Source organism: Chiroxiphia lanceolata, chromosome 1, assembly GCF_009829145.1.
Source record: "Chiroxiphia lanceolata isolate bChiLan1 chromosome 1, bChiLan1.pri, whole genome shotgun sequence".
Classification (NCBI taxonomy): Eukaryota; Metazoa; Chordata; class Aves; order Passeriformes; family Pipridae; genus Chiroxiphia; species Chiroxiphia lanceolata.
Window position 1 is genome coordinate 66,357,608 of NC_045637.1, and position 21,154 is coordinate 66,378,761.

The window sequence follows — 21,154 nt, forward strand, 5'->3', positions numbered from 1 at the left end:
CCCAGCGCCAGCCACGTGATGCCAGCACAGCACCTGTCTTCTCCCAGGTACGCCGGCGATGCTCATTCAGCACCACCGGCAGCGCGCGCCGCTACAGCCGCGGCACCTAAGGATCACCTCCATCCCGGAGCGACTCACATCCCTCAGCCCTTTTTATTCCTCGGGGTTTTTTTCTTTAAATTCCCCCGCGCCGCCCCACGCCCAGCAGCACCCCCGCGCCGGGGTTTGAGCGAGGTGCCAGCCCCCACCCCAGGTCCCCGTGGCCGCCCTTCACGACACTACCCCCGCTCCCACCGGCGACGCTGCGCTTCCGCGGACCCCGCGAGCGGGCGGGCGGCGCCCCTCATCCCGCCGGGCGGGGCCGCGCTCCCGGCATGCCCGAGGGGGACGCTCCCAGAGCGGGTAGGTGGGTGGTTGGGTGGGCGGAGGGAAGGAGGGCGGGAGGGTGCGCGCCCGCCTCCCCCCGCCCTTACCCACGCCGCTTCCCATTCCCACCCGCTTCCCATTCCCACACGACGCGGAAACCGGCGCCCAGCCGAGCCGCTGTAGCCGGCGCGCAGGGCGCATGCGCGGCAGGGCGGGGGCCGGCGTCTAGTGGGGAGCGCTCCGGCCGCCGGTGCCGCCCGCAGTCCCCGCCCGCTCTCCCGCACTCCCGCCCGCCGCTGCCCGGGCACCGGCGGTCGCCGCGCAGCGCCCGCGCCCTCTCCCGCGCCGGGTCCTGCCCCGCCATGAAGTTGAGCAGCCGGGGCCGGGGATGCTGCGTGGGCGGCAGCCGGGAGCGCGGGCCGCCGCCGCGGAGCCCTTTCGTGCACCAGCTGCGCTTCAGCCCCCTGGAGAAAGCCAAGGTAGGGGCGTGCGGGGCCCCCCCCTCCTCCTTCCGCGCCGTGGCCCCTGGGGCGCACCGGCCGGTGGGCCGCGTCCTGCGGCGGGCGGGGGCTCCCCGCCGGCGCTTTGTGAGCCCGAGGGGCCGGGAGAGCCGGGGGGGAGCCGGTACCTCTGTGTGTGCGGGTGTGCGGGGCGGGCGGGGGCTGCGGGCGGGCGGGGGCGGCGGCGTCGTGCTCGGGGCGGGCGGGGGGCTGGGGGCGGCCGTGATGCTGTAGCGCCTCAACTTGTGCTCCGATGCCTTCTTCAAAGGAAAAAAAAAAACCTGTGGGTTTTTGTTTTCTTTTCTTTCCTTTTTTTTTTTTTCAGTGGTTTTGTTTTGGATTTGGTTTTTTTCTTTTCGTTTGGTTTGGCTTTTAATGGGGGGCGGAGGAGCGGCCCTGCGGAGCCCATGGTTTCCACCGTCCGGTTGAGGTATTAACCCTGGGCCGAGGCATCCCGTGCAGCCCAAGTTTGGCTCCTAGGTAAATAGTCCCTGCGGCGTAATTTAGGCATTGTACAGGTAGCGGTGAGATGATAGGAAGCAGTATTAAGATGCAAATTTGCAGTTGCATGGCTTTTTATTTGGTTGATTGGTTGGGGTTTTTTTCCACCCCCTCTGTGCCTCAGCCTCACTCGCCTCGCACTGTGAGCAGTAGGTAGTTGGGTATTCAAAGGGCATGGCCCTTGTCTTAGGCTTTCGGTGAGATCTGGGTCACTTGCTGGAGAGAGAAATACCGCCAGAGACTCACCTTATGAGGGGCTGACCATTTCTGTGACTTCCATCACTGTAATACTTAAGTTCTTTAAAGCTGTTGTTTTGGGAGTGTAACAGCGTACAGTACCTATCGATATGGGAAATTAAGATCCACTAGTAGCGAACCTTTTGGATCAAGGTGCTCTAGATCCAGTTTTGATTTAATTACATTTTGAGTGAAGTTCGTTGTTGCAATGCCCTGTTGCTGTCCAGATATTTAACACAAGATACGTATGGCCTGACTTAAAAAACATTGGAATGTGCCTCGTGTTACGTATCTGGCAGCCAAGGAATTTATAGTAGACTCCAGGAGAAAAGATTTTTACTTTTTTAATCAAGTTTCCCGGTATGTATTCAGTGGTCACTGAGAAACTGTTGCTTGAGCCAGAAAAGTGAGAAAAGGTATCTGTCATTTGCTGCATTTAGTTTATACCTAGGGCTTCCTCAATAAATTGCATAGTTATAATGATTTCCTTTCAGTGTTCCCCTACTTTGTTCCTGAAGTCACATTTTCTGTGTAATTAATGAGGTAGAAGTCTTTCAGGGAGCAGAGAGAAGCAAAGATAGCATGTATTCATAGGGACTAGAATTGTGTCCAGTTATAACAATATTTCATTTTGCAGTGTTATTATATTTTTTAACTGTTACTTCCTACTTGGTTATTTATAAGAAATTTTGAAAATACTACTGGGACAGCAGAGTATCAGTTTTACAGTTTTTGCAGTATTGAGTCTTATAGGAGCAATCAGCATTGCTGATCTGTTCTTAGTCCTGACAGACTTTTAGGTGCTTCGTCAGCGAAGTGACTGGTCGTAGAACATATCTGCCTTCTGTGTGGGCTGCCCTGTGTATCTGTACAAAATGTGAGCTTTGCTAATGGACTTCAAGGATTTATTACATTCAATGAAAACTGCAAGATACGCTTAAAGCTCTGTAATTTTTGACGGTGCACAGACCAAAGGAATAGCTGCCTTGCCAAAGAACGTGTCTTGGTCTTGCTTTTTAAGTGAGTTATATTTTACTGATACACAGCAGCACCGATTTCTTGAACCCAGCCTTTCTTACAGTCTTATTTTCGCAGTTTTACGTGAGGAAAAAGCGTGTAAGCTGACAAATGGAACTGTGATAGATTTTCTTCTTTGCCTCAGTCATGCTTTTCCAGCTTCTTCACCAATTAAAAGTTGAGCTTGAGATAGAAGCTGTTAAAGAAGAGCCGTGGAACTGTTCCACTTGTGAGAAATGCTCCCAGAAGAAGTGCTCCCCAGAGTGAATTATGGCAGTGCGTGTTCTCTTCCATACAGTCCTGGCCAGCTACAGAGGGTTCGGTGTGAACTATTACAGCTGAACTCACTTCCTGTTCAGCTGTGGGCACATATTGTGTCACAGGCTTTTCTGTCTGTCCTGTGAATCTAGCAGGGGATATTTGGGATTGCAGAGCCTATCGAGGAAAGTCAGGAATGCAGGTACAAGAAATAGGAAGCACAGGAAACTAGGAGACAAGACTGCTTTGTCTGAAGGTGTGTTGTCTGTTGCTGATGGTCTGCCAGATAGCCCCATTATCTTCCCTACAACCTCGTCCTGCACTTCCCAAGAGGTTAGACTAGCTTTTTTATTCATTAATACAACTCAAAAGTAAGTGCATTTTAGCACGTTTCAGCCTGAGACTGTGGGAGTGAAAGAAAGATTGGAAGTAAGACGGCAAAACAACCATAAAGGGGAAGAACAGCAAAAAGAAATCCTTTTGACTGTGAAGGAACTGTTCACGTCATCTTTTATTGACTTTATAAAATTTATAATCTGGGAGATTACAGGAGCATAAAAGCAGTGAGGCTGTTTCAGAACTGAATCTCATTCGTCCTGTAGAAATGATGGCTATTTTACTCTGATCTGAGGGTGACAGTAGGGGTCATTCTTAAAGCTACTTGTTTTATTTTGGTACTGTAATAAAAAGATCTTTTCTGAGAAGAAGACAGACATGATTTCATTAACCATGAATTTCTTCTAGGCACCAACACGTAAATCAAAGCTCTTAATTCTAGTTACTGCTGCAGAACAGGCAGAAGCATTACCGGAGCTGAACTGTCACTAACTGTCCGTAGCTTTGTTTCTCTGCTACTTAAAAACACAGTATGATGCCATTTTCCTTGCTTCCAGTGTTTCTGGCCCTTTTATTTCACCAATGCTGGCATTCATTTGGTGCCTTGGTGAGCTGATTTGGCTCATTAAACCAGCATATCATTGTGTTTTTCTGTGTTCTGATTGTTTTCTTCTGCTGGGATGGCTTTTTTTTTTCCCCACTAATGAGCTATATTCTCTGGTTGCAAGTTCACATAAGTGCTAGAGCTGACTCAAGGGGAGGATGGAGGAGGGAGTGAACAGAACCACTCTCTTTAGCAGCAGTGATCTCTTAGCTTGGCTTAGTTGCACATAAAAATTTCTACTCCTCTGTTTGTTTCCATGAATGTGTCAAGTGGGGAATTTGGAGAGTGGGAAAGAGAATTGCTGAGGGATGAATTCATAGCTCCTTCAGTGCCATCTTTGAGTTGTGCTATAGGGATGATAATAGTGAAGAAGTAAAAGTGTGGGGCAAGATGTAATCTCTATCTGATATGTGTAAAAGAAAAATCAAAACTTCTACCATGTCAAATACTGTTTCCTTTTTTCAGTACATTATAATTACTTTATAACAAGTCATGGAAATTTTGTTATGGATAAACTGATTTTTAATGATATTTCTCACTGTATCGCTAATTTCAAAGTTGCATTTTTTCTGCCTCTCTGTGCCTGAGAGGTATGATAGGGGATATCAAGACAGGAAATGGACCCACAGAAGTAGAAACAAGGGTAGTCTCTGATTCTCTTGCTCTGGGTGTTCTGAAGAGCTTAAGTCCCTTTTAAGTCCATATTTTACACCTTCATCGTGAGTTCACACTCAAATCTGAATGCAGAGTCTCTAAACAAGGAGAAGATATGATACCTTTTTAGTTTAAGTGACTTGGCTTACATCAGATTGAAGCCATTCTGATGGCAGAGTGGAGATCAGTTTCCCGGGGCAGCCTTCTGTTACAAGCTGTAAGACCATCCGCTCCCTTCCTGCTGTCCATGGGCCTTTCACAGTTTACACTTCAACTTCTGAAAAAGTAAGTTGGATCCTGTAGACCAGCAAATTTTAAATAAGCTGTAGTCAAACCCCTCTTGAGAATTTTGATCATGAGCTGAACCTCCCAAAATACAACTCCAAATGTGAACCTTTAGGGTTTTTTAAATGTATCTCAAAACACAGCTGTTTAGATATGACTTATTAGCAGACAGAATTTGTAATTTTAATAGGAGACATGTCTGGGTGAATGTCCTAAATGTGTAAAGATGTGATCTCCAACATAAGATATCTGTACAAGGTCATACCAGAAGTGTGTATCTCCTGCATTCTGATCACTGACAATAGCCAGTGGGGACAGGATCTTATCCCTTTTTCTGTCTGACACTGACACTATTACTGTACTATCCTGTTTTACAGGATAGAGGCTTTCTTACCCAGGAAGATGTCTGAATGTAGATGTAGACTGAACTGGTTTTCAAATGTTAGTGTCTTTGACGATTCCTAACCTCCTTCAGGGGCTAAGTATATTTCTCTCTCCTACCAAATTTCTTATGTGGGCAGGTACTGAAGTAGGTACTGAACTACCACCTGCTAAAAAGAGGCTGGTGTCACAGCCAGACCCTGCACACTTGGTGCACTTGCTTCTTGCTGGCCATTCCCACCAGTGCTGTCTTTGGAAGATCAAGAGGCCTTTTCTGCACATTTATGGTACCTTTCATGACGTGATGGATGCAAGTACTGCTTCTCTTCTGTGATGTGGCACTAAAATGATCTTCGTACAAAGGATTGCTACAGAGATGCAAAGGATGGAATATTTCACTACCAGTCACCTACCATTTGGCTTTGCCTTGATATAGGAGGAGACTTTGGGGAATGGGAGGGAGAGAGTGTGAATCCCAGAGGACTGTGTCCTCACCTGCATTTTGTTTCCCTTATTTCTTGGTGGCTGGTCCTTCTCATTTTAAGAACTTAGAAGGCAGCTACTCTCTCATCTCCAGAAAGCTCCCCTATCTGCTTCCAGACATGGTGGTCTTCTCTGTGGATGCAGAGTTGTGTGAGTTGGTGTAACTTCGGCACTCATCTGACCATTGCAGTGTGTGAAGTTTTACTATTTCGTCTGAGAAAATAGCCTATCTAAGAAAAAAAATAATCCTTTTTCTATCAGTTCTGCAAACTAAAGCAGTCTACACAAGGACTGGAATCCTGGTTTGGGGACTGAGACCATTATTGTTACAAGATGATGTCTTGTAACGGTGCCAGTCTGAACCATCACTGTAAAATCTGGTATTGCAGTGGGCCGATAGCTTAGGCCTTGAAACTGATACCTTGGGCTTTTCTTCTGTTGTGTGCTCCCTGCCCCTACCCTAGATTTACAGATATGTGCAGCTGCAGGGTGAGGTGGTTCCTGAGCTGTTTTGGGAAGTGAGAGGAATTGGGAACTGATCGATGGGAGACTGAGCTGCATGATGACTGGATCTGCATCAGGGAAGAAAAGAATATGAATAAAACTTTCCACAGCAGCCTGGAGATTCATCAGATTAGGCACAACATGAGACAGCAGCTTATGCCTGTTACTCATTTTTGCCCAGCCATTGTGATGCTGGAAAGTGCTTTTTTTTTCTTAACCTTATTTAGTACACCTGTGAATATGTAGCGTATTTACTTTTAAATTCTCTTTACATGGCCCTTGCTTCCTAGTGTCTTCATCTTCTGTTAGCCTCCATTGTACAGCTGGAGGAACATTGATGCTACCCCAGTCAACTTCAAACAGTTTTCAGTTTCCTCTCTTTCCCTTAGCTAGTCCTGAAGCTGTACCCCCTCCACTTTAAGAGGATATTTTTTCTTTCTTCCTGTCTTTTGAGTGAGAAAGATGTGACTTGGACTGTGGAACTGTTTCCTGGAGCAAGTGGATCACTGCACAGATAGTATTTTCTGGAGGACAGTTGGAAATAACTCCAAACAGCTCAGGAAAGACTCTACTGAGGGAGAAGTTCCAACATGACATGTTTTTCAGCAGAGGTGAAGGAAGAGGGCTGATTGTCAGCCCTCTCTGAGAACCAGAGTGCTGGGAGGAGGTGCAGAAACAACTGGCTTCACCATGGCTTCCTAGAGGAGGATAATTTCTTGGAAACCTCTGCTTTCCAGGGAGTTGTGCCTTGTAGCGCAGACCTGGAACTTAAAATCCTATACATGTCTGGATGTTTGTCCAGGGGTCTCTGTACAGTATTCCCACAGCTTCTGGTTCAAAGAACATACTAGAGAGGAAGAGATTTCCCATTTGCATCCTGTTTTGCTATGTGAGTGCACCCTGCTGAAGTGTACATCACTGTCTGGTAGCTGCTGTGATGGACTGACTTCTCTGTAGTGCAACAAAATTTACAACACAGTCATGCTAAATATTTGCTTTATGTGAGGCTGCAGAAAGGGAAAAAGAGCATGAGGTTGTATTCATTGACAAACATAGGGTAAGCAGAAGAGTGGAAAGCTAAGACTCCATTAGCTCTGCTGAACTAATGGCATTGTGTTTCAGCTATAATTAAGATTGTGAATACAAAACTGTTGTGCATTTCCCACAATTATTTGTTTGGAATTGAGTCGTGTTCTGCTGTTCTTAATATTAGATATTTTTCATTTAAGACTTGGTATCGGTTTCTAGGAGTGGGTGACTTTTTCAGTCTAAGATTGTGTTAGAATAATGCTTTTTTTTTTTTTACTATTGTTTTGCAGATTGCCTTCATGACCTTGACTTTGTTTCCTATCCGACTCTTTTTTGCTGCTTTTATGATGTTGCTGGCCTGGCCTTTTGCATTCCTTGCTTCAATGGGATCTGATGAGCAAGAGCTTGAAAAGCCCCTCTCCTGGTGGCGAAGGTGAGTCACTGATGTGGTGAACTACTAAGAGAACCATCATATAGTTCAGCAGTTTGAAATAGAGAAAATGGGAAATACCTCATCTCTGTCTCAGAGATGTGCTTTTCTCTTCAAAAGAAAAATATAAAAATTAAATACTTCCCTCAGATGGGAAACTAAGATACCTCAACTCTTGGATTTACCAGGTGACCCAAGAATTACAGGGAGAAAAATTGGTATCTCTGGCTTCTTATCTTTATTGAGTATATAGTGTGAAGCTTTGTTGTAGCATCCTTCACTTTCACCTATTCTTGTAATGTCAACTTCTGGTTATGAAGATTGACTCTATGGAATGTGCCCAGATTTCATATTCTAAATCGTTATTTTACACTGTTTCACCCCATTGTGTTCTACCCTGTGGTGAATTGACAAAACTTGTGTTGATTGCCTGAGGGCTTGCCCCATACTTTAGTGCTTATTAAAAGTCTGTACTTGTTTTGATATTGGAATGCTGATTAAGGTAGCAGGTAAGAGAGTGTTCACCCATCCATGAATACTGCTGTTTGAGGAGCAAGAAAGGAAGAGTGTATAACCTCATCTGTAGAGAACTTTAAAATTAGGGTCTGACACTAGCATGAGGGAAGCTGATTGTGTTTTGCATCACAGGAGGGAAGGAGGTTGAGAACCACAGAGGCATGTCACTTTACATTTCATTCGTAGTGATGTCAGTATAATAACTAAAGGAGTAATGGACTGCCTTCAGTCTTGCATACAGTTATTTTAAATCCTTTTAAATTGTCCCTCCCCCATTTAATCCAGTTTTCAGTGTCACCCTGCTCCCCGGTTTCCCAGTCCCTGTAAGTGTAACAATTTGTTGTGTTTGGGTTTTATACTCTGTTGGTTCAAAGTTTCTCTTTTTATGACTATCAGAACGTTTTAAAAAAACCAGAAAAACAAAACTCCACAAAAAAACAACAAACAAACAAAACAAAAGCCACAACCAACAAACCTCCACAAAGCAAAAAACCAAAAATACATCACCTAAAACACTTTAGGAGGAGTTGGGGAAAAGGGAAGAAAGCAAAATATTTCCAGTGCTCTCATATGTATTCTGTAGTCATTCCTGTATTTGAGAATCTCTGCCCTACATTTCTCCACTATTTTGTTTGGATAAACTTGAAACTAAGAATCAGGGTTATTGCATTCTAGCAGTATCCTAGGACTCAATTTATTAGAGCTTTTTAAGTGTTACTAGAAAACATTAGGCATTGTGTAGAAGAAACTCAACAGTCATAGCCTGAATAAAAATTAGTTTAATGATAAAATAAATGCCAATCTTACTGTGATTAAAATGGATTAATATTCAGGCATAAAATGAATTGAACAGCATCTTACCTTGAAAGTGGTCTTAAATCTACTAGAAGTCTGTGCAATGTTGAAGCTCTGTTTAAGCATCGTATCCTCTCTGTACTTTTCTGATGTATATAAAGTTTTTAAGCAATGTTTTTCTTTTCATTGTAGTAAGGTATTCCTGTGGCAGCATAACTGTTTTCTCAACTCTTTACAGGATAGTGGATGTTTTGCTGAAGGCAATCATGAGAATGATGTGGCTTGCTGGTGGATTCCACTGGATAAATGTTAAAGGCAGACGGGCACTGCCAGCGGAAGCAGCAATATTAACTGTGGCTCCCCATTCTTCCTACTTTGATGCCATTCCAGTAACTATGACCTTCGCCTCCATTGTGATGAAAGCAGAAAGCAAAGATATTCCTGTTTGGGGAAGTAAGTTGGTAGATACTTGATTTTTCAAGAACAATCAAAAATCATTGCTTAGGAAGTTCATTGCTTAGGCTTTGTATGAGAAGGACTGAAACACAAAGAAAAATTTGCTATAACCTATGGTGATTTTTTTTTTTTAACTGATCTACTTGGAATGTTGATAGGAAAAAAATGGGGGAGATGTTGTTCTTTTTCCTCTTTCTCCAAAATTGAATCATTGTATGAAGTCAGAGCAATCCTACCGAACTCAGGTTAAATTTGCAGTAAAATTGCAACATTCTAAGACCTGACAGATAGAAAACCAAATTAGGTTGGGCCTATGGAAGCAAAGGCTGATGCTAGAGAGAGAGGCCACCAAGACTTCTTACTTGGTGCGAGCTGGCGTGCCATGCCCGAAATATGATTTAGGAATGTTGTCTGCTCTGAATGGTACCCTGCCTTGAGGGAGTGCTGCTAATCCTTCATGCATCACAAAGTTTGTGTCTGGCAGGGTGTGAGAGATGAGCAAGAGCAGATTGTTGTGCACTCAGATTTAGTCATGAGAAGAGCAGATGCCTGAGTCAGTAGTGTTTGAATATTATCTTGTATTATCATTTTTCAGTGTAAATTCTCACAAATGTTTGAGAGATATATGTGATTTTTAATGCAGTTGTGCCAAAAAAAAAAAAAGTGCAAGTTTTTTGGGCTTGTAGACTTCTAAACAAAATCTATGTGGAAGCATTTTGGGTAAGTCCACCATATTGTGTCTAGCAGCCAGCAAAGTTCAAAGAATCTCCCTTTGTCTCATGATGTAGATTTTATGGGTAATCTAAAAATGACAAAAGATTTTACTCTGGCCTTGGGTAGGACTCTTTAGTTTAAAAGTCTAAACAAAAGCTTTGGCTTCCTTTGCAACTGAGTGGAATCAGGCTGTTGGTGTTGACGTCCTCCTAAAATTTCATTAGACAATGTGTTCTTGAGGTTGCATTCCAAACTTGAAGCTGAGACGTGGCCAGAAATGGTGAGTGGTTACACATGGAAGTTTCATGTAGGGAGTCCTATGTTATAAAGGTCTGCCTGTATCAGGTAAAGCTCAGGCTGGAACTGGAGTTGTATCTCAATTTCACTGAATATCTTAATAGAGTTTAGAAGTTTGTGGCAGTGAAAAATCTGTGTAAAAATGAACAGATGCTTTGAACAAAAAGGGTGCAAGCATGTGCTTTTGAAAACGAATGTATGCAAACAAACATAGTGTGAAAACAAAAGGAAAATGAACACCCTTGTCCAGTACTGAGAGAAGATACTGTTGTGAGACAGTATGTTGGGACTCTCATACAGCACAGGTGTATTCAGACCAGCTTAGGCTCTAGAAGCAGGCCAGACTTAGAAGCAGACATAGAAGACATAGAAGATTTATCTTCTTTCTCGGGTGACTCAGTTTGCTGGTTAGGAATTGCTGGCTCAGCAAAATAAAGTAGTCTGTGTGGAACTCCATTTGACTTTAAAGTGGACTGGATGGAGGACCCAAACTAGATGAGGTAACTCTTGGCCATGTTGTGTTACTGAAATGTGATGAAACGGCAGAATGGCATTTGACAGAATGCTGTAATGGGTACTTAACTACCCACGTTGTAGATTCGGTGGGAACTAGTGGGAAAACCTGAGGAGAATTTGTAGGGATATGGAGATTGCAGTTCCACTGAGCGAAACACAAATAATGCACATCAAGTAGTTAAAACTATTTCTATGTACCTAATTTAATTTCAAGGTAACTTTTAAAGAATTCTTTTGAAAGTTTAGTCTTATTACAATACATTTTAAAAATTATTCACTTGATTTTGTTCATGTGTGAATAAAACCAGTTACAGAAAAACAGAAAGCATTTGATGGAATATTACTGGAATGTACAGTGCAGTCAAATAAATGGATGTTTTGTCCTGTATCATTGCATTTGCTTTATGTTATGCAGCCACAAAAGTTATGTAGTCCCTTTTAAAGTATTTACAAAAATGCCACAGAAATGAGGCATAGCAAGGGTTGTAACTGGGATTCAGAGTTCAAAAACCTTTTTTGTTTTTAGAGGAGTACTTTTGTATGAGCAACACTAATTACAGCAGCTTGTGTTATTTAAGTAAATGGACCTTAACAGAGAGGTGAGTAGTCACTATATTGATTAGTTTGCCTTAAAAATTAGTGAAAACTTTCTAGTGGAGTAAAGTTGTCCTTTACTTATTTATTTTTCTGCTTGAAAGAAGTTTTCTGTGAAGCAAATAGTGCTATCTTCTTTGATCTAGTTTTTTAATCCTAATGTTATTTACACTTCTCTGCAGACACACACATGAAAAAAAAAATTATGTTTCTCTCATGCTGTCTATCTTTAGAAAGGTACTTATATTTTTATTGGATTGCCTGGTGAATTGTCAACACTCTAGACATTCATCTAGAATTTATCCCAGAGAGGTCAGAATTGGTTTTTATGTTCTTCAGTTTTGTAAGTCTTGCAGACTTGTTATACCATCTCCAGTAAAGTTTTGTAGCCAGTCACTGATAATCCTAACCTTCCTATCTGTTAATTGAGTCTTGTTAATGGTCATTCAGAACCTTCTGGGAAGCTTTGAATGAAGTACATTTATTTAACTCTCTGAACAGACTCAGGCATATAAAAAATGACATGGCAGGGGAAATCTGAAGATAGTTTTCAAGGACAAGGACTTCGGGTAGAGAGTAGATAGTCATCCAAAGTATCCAAGTGTGATATAAATAAGTCGGCTTTTTGATGTAATGAAGTGTTTATTGGGACATTGTACATTCTATATCAAAGGGATCAGGTGCTTTAGCAGGTGCAAAAAGATCTGATTGCTAACTGGTTACTAAGATTGGTTCTGCAAATATTTTAATAGGTTTCTGGAACTGTATTATTGTACCCTTAGTTTGCTAGTCATGGAAGCTTCTGATCCGCTTACAAGTCCAGATTATTAAAAGCCTGTTCTTCATGGGATTGGAATATTCCACAAGTGTGCTTATGCATGAGTGTTTTATTGCTTTCTAACTTGAAGGCACCTCTTCTGGACCACAAAGTCCAGTTTCAGAAGCAGACTTAAGTCTCGTGACTCTTACAGACATCTTCCTCCTTTTTAGGAAAACAAAGAGAAGAAAACTCAAATTTAAAAATGCACTTTTGTTCTGACGGAAGAGTATTGAACTCTTCAGTTAGTGGCCAGTAGTGAAGAAAATTATCCACTTGGCACACACACAAGTTTAACAAACTCTGGGGAGGAACTGCTTGCCCAAATATAAATGAGATTTCAACCAAAAAAAAGTCAATATTTAGGAAATAGAGAATGCCAAACAGACATCATGATGCTGAAGGAAGACATATGTTTCCATGCAGTGACTCTCCAGGGTTTTGGTAGATTGGAGATGTGAAATTCGCCTGACCACTTAAGTGTGAAACGTGCAGCTGGGAAGATGACATCTCGGAGTCTGTTATACCTTACATGGACTGAAGAAGTCAGATCAATTAATTTATCAGCACAAATCCTTACACTTTCTTGTTTTGTCTGCTGAATCTCACTTTAAGTCAGGACAAGGTTTTTGCCTAAATTCTGGATGCTTACACTTCACTGCCTCATTTTTGGCTGTTGAAGCAACCTGGGAAAAAGTAATTTTTAATTGCTGAAGTGGTCAGTGCTGCTGCAGAAATGCTTCAGTAAGAAGGAAAAGGAATTTATCAGTAAATATGGGGTTATGGGGATTTTGTTGGATCACTTCTGTGATTTGAACGTCTTCAGTGATGTGAACTTTTAGAAACTAAATTTAAGGTGATAAGCTAGTTTAAACTGTAAGCAACTTCTCAACATCTCTAACATCACCCTCTGAAAAGAAGAGGGATTTGGTACCTGTGAAACAAAGGGGGGGGAATATGTCAGCTTAAGTTTATAAAGAGGAAGGAGGTAATTTCTGTTTGGCCCAATACAGAAGAGCTGTAGAGGAAGGGAGAATCATACTGTGCTGTAAAACTATCAATTCTGTCATGGGTGTTTTTTTCCACATCTAGTAAACTTGTGACTTTTTGTTCAAGCTCATCTTTTGAAAGGACATTATAGGCTTTTCTAAAGCATCACGACTAAAAGATGAGAAATAAGTAATTTGGGGAAAATATTTGTGCTTTAGTAGCTGGGTATATTTTCGTTTCAAACCTTAAGAGATGCCAAATTACTCATCAGCTCTTTTATGGAACCTAATCCTTTAGTCCTTCACCTCACATGCCCCTCCCTCTCCCCCACCTCTTCCAAAGCACAGAAGGAAGAGAACTGTGGTAGACCCGTAGTTCTTCAGTGAGAATCTTGCATTCAAGTACTTCTGAGATTCATCAAAACAGTCCTTGAATCCTTTTTGGAAAAACCTGCGCTAAGGTGAAAGTATCACAGGTTTCTTGTCTTTATTCACTGTAAATCAGCAGCTTAAACACTAAGGTTGCCAGGATGAAAGCCAGCATCCTATGCTATGTTGGCATTATAGCCTGCCTTGAGTACACAAATGAGCTCCCCCATTCTGATGAGCATCTTGAAGTTGTTGCCAAGCTTATCCATTTCATCCTTTCCTTTAAAACCTTCCATTTCAAAAATTTAAGGTTTCCTTCAGGCTGTGGGCACCCAGATGGCCCTGCAAGATTTCTGTCCTCACAGGAGCTCTCTTGGAAAGACTTAAAATAGTTGCACTATTATCTGTGTATTGTAGGTATGCCTTTATTATTTGGGTTGGAGTCCTGGGAAATTAAGTAAAAATTACTTCTTATTTAAACTACTGCTGGAGTGCCTAAACCACCATCATATTTTTTAAGCATACTTTTTAATATGGTTCATGGAAGTTACTACAGTATGTAGGAAACCTGCAAACCAATGCTACTGCCTGCCTTAAATACTTTTGAGACTGGCAATAGAAAGCTGAAACATACAGCCATGCCCTCATACAGGTATTGCAGGTGTGAAAGCAAACAGCAATCTCTGGGACATAAAAAAGATCTTTGTGCCTCAAGAAGTCCTTAAAGGAAATAGATTACATTTTGAAAGACCAACCCAAATACCACAGAATTTACTTCCGTTAAAGCTAAAAGAGGACACTCACTATTTACCTCCCACTGCTGACTTTTCCTTGTACTGCAGACTGCATTTGTCCTGCCTTTCTCTTTGGAAATAGAGAGGGGAATTTTCTTGTTAATGCTGCTTCTATACCAGGAATACTTGGTATCCCTTCTGTCAGGTGGTCCATCTGCTAGACATTTAGTCAAACTTGGAGAAGTTCTTGGTGTGCGTTGAGCTTTAGTGGTTGGTTCAGATTTTAGTCTTACATTTCAGTATTTGTTTCTGTGTATATTTGTTGCTCTAATAATGTTCTGTCACTAACTTTACAGATCTCATGTAGAGTACCATGACTATAATAATTTTTTCTTAACTTTTTCTGTAAGAACAATATAATTCCACATGGCAAAGATCCTAATTTTGGTTGACTTGAGTTTTGTACGTAGATACAACTTCATGTATTTGGTGTGTGTGGGCTTCAGTTTTTCCATTTTTAAGGTCCCTGTGTCCATATACACAGGAAGTAATTTTAGTCTGGAACCTTCATCGTTTTTTCCCTCCATAACTTTTATAAGGCTTCTGAATCGTTTGTAGATTTGTTTTCTTCTTTTCTCTCCAGAAAAGAGTGGTTTTCATATTAGATATTACTGCATTTAAAAAGCCTTCATGTTTTTGTACCCCTAAATACAAAATGCACAAGGGGGCAACTAATAATATAATCTATGTTTTCTCCAGAGTAGAAAAAAATCGGGGTAAATACTGTAAATAGATAGCCCACTGCAAGGCTACTTGTATAGCTTACCTCCATGTTAAATGCAGAGCCAGTTGTACTGCCTCAGTAGGCTGCCCTCTGAGTGTGTCAGGAGAATGTATGTGATGGGATTTTTGTCTTGTTTCGGAGAGAGGCCAGGTGAAAGCCTCAAGTTCATCATTTTCTACTTTTGCAGCAGATCTGTGACTTTGTTTGATGCTGATTCTACAGTGATGAAAATGTAACTGCCTACTCAAAAGTGTGTGTTTGGATGCCTTTACAGTGCAATGTGGCACTGTATTTAGTGCCACATTGCTATTCCATTGCTTTTTGTGTTCTCTGATGCCTTGTAGAACCAGTGGTGAAGTTGCCAGTGTAGCTGTATCTACTACATGGTTGTAACTGCCAAACATAATTTAAATGGTTTGCTACAATACTATTGTATGTTATATAGCACTTCCTGTCTTGATTTGAAACAACGTTTCCTCACACTCATTTGCATCGAAATAGAAAGGTGAAATAATTTTTTTCTGCTGTTATCTTAAGGAGTTCATTGACACCAGTTGTATGTGTTCAACTCATCAGGGAGAAACCTTTTTTTTTTTTCATATGCGCTGAGGTGGTGCTTAAATTGATTGCATGGGAGTTACATTTCTGAAGTCAGTCGGAGCTGCCACCCTGCAATTAATTAAAGCAATACTGAATTTTTGCAGGCTCTCTTAAAAAAGGCTGTTTTGTGCTTGAGCAGCTTTCAGTTGGTTAGCATATCTGTGGTGGTCTGGCTGCCTTGCGAGGCAGAGGTTTTAGTGAATTACAGGCAGTACTGTTTAAATTGTAGGCACCTGCCTAAGAAGGTAGAGTACAGCATGTCAGCTGTCCTCAGGACTGACACTGCTAGAGAAAAAGCTGAAATAATGACACTGGCAAGGTCAGTTTTGTGAATTGAGGGGTTGTCTGTCTTTGCATGATAGAATTGATAATTCAAGGGTGGTTTTAGTGGCGTGAGAGGAGCTTGGCAAGCACATTTTTTAGAATCTCTGAATACTTGAGCTGTGGTCTTCAGTACCTGGTTACAGTTAGGCTTGGTCAGTTAAATTGCTGAGCAGAGAAAGATATGATTATGTTCTGTTTATTAAACATATTGCACACTTCTGCTTGTTTCCTTTAACTGCTCAGTATGCCAACTGTCTGGTGCATTTTCATGCATGCTGCTTTTTTGCTCCTGGCCTGACTTTGTTCTAGTCCTGCCTATTCCTTGCATCACATACTACCTTATGGTATGCTCTCCCTATGTTTTGACTTGACACGTGACCTCAGTCTCATCTTGTCCACTTATTTGGTATGTTTCTCAGCTTTTCTTTACAAACCTTTGACCCTGTCCCTGACTTTCTTGTAGTGATTGACTTGGTATAGCCTTTGAATTTTCAAATTTCTGTCTATTTACTGAATATGAAAATATGTGGTGAGAGTAAAGGTCTATGTAGCCTTGTGCTGTGTTTTCAAAAGTGATTAAGAAAAGAGTGTATGAGGAAAGGCAAGTACAGAGCTAGCCTTCCCTTGGTGTGTGCTTTCAGCTTCCTACTGATGAGAGTTTCAGTTTCACTTAACTTGTTGGACTTAACCACTAAGGATCTGGTAGCTGGTGTCTTACAGGATCTTCAGTTGCTGTTTAATAGTAAAACAAGAATTCTGTCAGCTTTTAGTCTGATCTCTAAGGAAATAAGAATTAATATGACCACCCTGTCTAAGATTTGAAGTGATGGGTTGAAATAGTGATGCCTTCACACATGTATTTGAAAAAAGGTGATCGTTTAAAAGATTCTAAGTTCTGCAAGCTGCATGAAAATGTTTTGAACTGTTTGAACTATTTTGTGTCATATAATTCAACAGGCAGGACAAATCCATAGGAAACAAAGCTTTCAGTTGTCTCTGTTCTTTTTCAGTACTTCGGAGCTTAGTAGCTTGCTTTTGGGAAGGTTGTAACAGTAAAGCTCCCAGGTTTATGCAACTTGCCTGTGCAGTTTTCAGATACAGACGACATTAGTGTAATCTGATGTTTCTGTGATGTACCCTAAGTAAAATCTATCTGCTTGCTTAATTTCTTGTGTTACAGAGAAGACCTTGCTTGCAGCAATCCTCCAAAGCCTTGGAGCTCTGGATTCATCTTATTCCTTGGCCTGAAGCAACCCAATTTGCATCATTTGGGCCTAACATAAAAGAAACTTTGGAGTGAATGCTGGGGATGTTTGTGTCTTTTGCCTTCTTTTATTTTATAATGGTTTTGCTATGGAATAGTAATTTGCAACAGTACGGCAAACTTTGGAGTAGCATCACTAGAGAAACAATTATGATACCAGATATGGTTTCCCTTGTTATTTTTATTGCTTGTTCTGTGTTTGGTTTTTTTTTTTTTCCCCCAATTTTTTATGTATTAATCTTTTTGGTTTTTGTTTGGGGGCTTTTTTTGGTTGGTTGGGTTTTTTAGCTTCCCCCAGCAGTAACCCCAGCTGATCTTTGCTCCCCTAGCAAGCATTGCTGTACATATATTGTCTAAGAACAGGCATGTAGGAATAAGTGCAAGACTAAGGTAACTTTTCTGTGATATACTGTTTCCTAAGCTTTGGCAACCTATGGGATAAAAGCAGTATTTCAGAGGCTGGCTGAATGTTTGGGACCTTGCTGTAAGTTTTGACAGATTAGTTTCTCAGGGCCACAGAAAGATTTTGGTGAGTTGCTGGCTAAAATTCTAGTAGGATAACACCAGAACGAGCAACTTTTGCTCAGTACAGGACTGTAATTCCTTATATGTTTGCTTTTTCTTCACGCTTTAAGCACTGGCTGATCCATTAATGCAGCAAGTCTGTCCTTGGCAAAAGAAGATTATACAATTAGTGGCAGTGAACTCATCCCACAGTGGTTGGAAATATGAAAACAGTATTTTGGGCAAATAGAATAGCCAGTATTTTTCCAAACCACCACACTCTGGAACCTCTGAATAAAAATACAAGATAAAAAAAGTTATTAAAAGGTATTTGAAGACCACCTGCTTAAATAAAAGCACGAAACAGTATATTTGAAGGTACTTCACTTGTAGTGCTTTTGGACACTGCAAAACAGCTGCATATGCTTATTATTTTGAAAGTTGTCTTTGGTGTCCTGGTGGCTGACATGCGTGGACTGGATCTTGTGGATTGATTTCTGATTTTTGCTCATGTTCATTTTGTGTCTGGCTATGTACAAGAGGATTCCCACTGAGCCAGGAAGAGGATGTCTGAGATCTAATTCAGCTGGTATGAGAAACGGGCAAGCAGATGATAGCTGAAAAAATAAGCCCACTTTTTCTTGTGATGATACTGAGTCCTCACAAAAAAAATAACATCAGGATATGGAATATCTTTCGTGGTATACCTTTAGTGAAACTGAGCTGTCGTAGAAGATAAAAGCTCTAAAAACCGGAGACAGTCTGACCCACAGAATATCTTTTGGAAGCACTTTGGAAGAGGGAGATTCCTGCTACTTTGCTGGGTTAGGAGGGACTATAGACTCTGTGATTTTTGTGGCAGGAAGAAATGGCCTATAGAAGCCACAGCTGCATTGTTGCAGAGAACTGTGCATAATATGTGCCATCATGTTTTACATTGTCTGTGTTGTATATTTTGGTCTGTATTGGTCTATTAAAAATTGAACTATTACAAAGTGGCAAAATTGTGAAAATGGTTTTCCTCACAGAAATTCATGAAAAGATAACGCCAAAATAGCAAAGCTGGTTTTCCTCACCAGCATTTTTGGAACTATTTCAATAAAACTCTAATAATTCAGCTGAGTATTTAAGTTTGCAGTGTAATATAGTAAAGTAGTTATGTTCTTCTACCAAAATTTGTGTCCAGAGGATTACTAGGCAGAGGTGAGATGGGGGGATCTGTTTCAAACAAAGATGAAATAAAGGCTGATTTGTTTGGTTTTGTTTTCCTTCCTCTTCAGCTCTAATCAAATACATCCGACCAGTATTTGTGTCTCGGTCAGACCAGGATTCTCGCAGGAAAACTGTTGAAGAGATAAAGAGGCGTGCTCAGTCTGATGGGAAATGGCCACAGGTACTGCATTCTGCTGTTTGAGGAATGGTATTTGGCATTTCCAAGCTTTGGATATGCAGTTTACTTTTTTTGTTGTGAGTGGCTTTAGATGGTTTGGGGTGGGGGGTGGGGGTGAAATTTCCTCCACCCCCTTTTTCTAGAAGATATAATTTAATATTCTTATCTGTTTCTCATTGCATTGTGTTTCAAGGAGAGCTGGGTAAGTACATGAGATGGAGACCTACTAAGTGGGACTAAATGGACAGACCACAGCAGTTTCTTCTAAGAAGAAAAAATTAGGTGCTCAGGAGAATACCCAGGGAAGTATTGTGTATTCTTGCCCTTTGCAAGATTTTGGCATAGTGTCGTTTTTGGAGATGTAATACTGGGCAAGACAGCCCAAGCAGTTTGGATGTCCCAAATAACCAGAGCACACCTCTATTGGACCACATGATGAAAGCATGGATAAAATAAGTGGCTCGGGGGTTTTTTTCTGCGCCTAAAATGTGATTATTTATAATGTGCCTTGGAAGAGAACAGTGGGAAGGAAGGGATGACTACCTAAGATCTCATATTTCTAGAAGCATGTGGTAATTTTGCAAATTGGAAGCATTCCTGTGATTATTTTTTTTTTTTTGGGGATTGGGATACCGTATGTTTTTTTGGCATTGTTCCTGCTTACAGTGGTTATGCCTGCATACTGGACTGCAGAAACATTATAAACAACTATAAACAATGAGACAGAAGGGTGATGTATAGCTTTTGAATTATGACTTTCATCATGAGATTTTAAATCAAGCTAGTACTAGACTGGGCAATAAAACTAGTAATGTTAATTCTGGTCCATTGTTTTGTCCCCTTGTGATATGGGTTTTTGGGGGCTTTTGTTACTTTGTGGTTGTTTGGGTTTTTTTGGGGGTTTTTTGTACAATCTACTCTTTTCTGCTGAATTTGGTTCAACTTTGCCATTTTTTGCTTTGTTAGAATTCTGTTTAGGCATTTTCAACCTCTGTCATTTGGACACCTGTGCACATGCCAAGTAATAGCAACAAGAAAATAACTGTCTTTCTTTTCTGCCTGGGAGCAGGAATTTTGTTTTGGTGAAACCTTTGGTGAAAATACTCTTAAGCTCTACAAGTGTTTCTGGTCACTGTCAGTGTTGGAATAAATAAAATTATTATTGAGGGCAAGAAAGAGGCAAATTCACAGATAAACAAAAATATTGTTATTATTAAGGTAGAACTTTACTTGACTTCTTTATTGAGCACCATTTTTTTTAATCTATCTGGATTCTTTTTCCCTGAAAACATTTTTACTGTAATCAGCTTTGAAAAGATGTGTTTATAAATACGTTCACATTGGAATAGTTTTTAAAAGTCAACTTTTCTTTTACTTCAAGATAATGATATTCCCAGAGGGCACTTGCACAAACCGATCCTGTCTAATTACATTCAAACCTGGTAGGTATTATACTCTGTTCTCTACATAATGTTCTTGTATCTTTGTTTCTTGAAATACCACTTGCATTGTAATTTGCTTGCTGTTGCAGAAGTTGAGTTAAAAATCTTGCAGTAGGGCGAAATTGGAATAGAAATTTTCTGATGCTACAGGAGGTTTGTAATTCCACAATTGAACAGGACATTTCAGATAATTCAGGTTTTTTCTTGGCTTCTGAGATGCATGTGAGCTGGAAGACTAGTGTTTCTTACTGGGTTTTTGTTTGTGGCTGTCTCTTTTCTTTTCTTTTTCCTTCTTTTTCTTGCCTCCTCCACTTCCTATTTTGAGTCTGTCATGCAGCATTTAGATACACTATAAAGCTTAAGGAAGCAGCGTGAATCTATTTCAGCCTGCCTCAGCATTTGTTGCTGTGTTGTGTATGGATGATTCCTCTTCTGTGGAGTTGCATTCTGGTGAAGGTGGCACA

General features: G+C 41.1%; 1 protein-coding gene across 2 annotated transcripts in view; it reads left to right on the forward strand.

The window, feature by feature from the left end:
- The first annotated feature begins 599 nt into the window (after positions 1-599).
- The window catches only part of LPCAT1 (lysophosphatidylcholine acyltransferase 1), a 61,175-nt gene continuing 40,620 nt past the window's right edge, over positions 600-21,154 (forward strand). Inside the window, exons 1-5 of one of the 2 annotated variants that reach the window (XM_032710547.1) lie at positions 600-845; positions 7,446-7,588; positions 9,135-9,349; positions 19,139-19,251; positions 20,630-20,690. In XM_032710547.1, the coding sequence (XP_032566438.1) occupies positions 729-845; positions 7,446-7,588; positions 9,135-9,349; positions 19,139-19,251; positions 20,630-20,690 (649 nt within the window). In that variant the 5' untranslated portion in view covers positions 600-728. Of the gene's footprint in view, positions 846-1,095; positions 1,150-7,445; positions 7,589-9,134; positions 9,350-19,138; positions 19,252-20,629; positions 20,691-21,154 lie in introns of those variants that run through there. The other variant, XM_032710634.1, reaches the window with a different exon arrangement.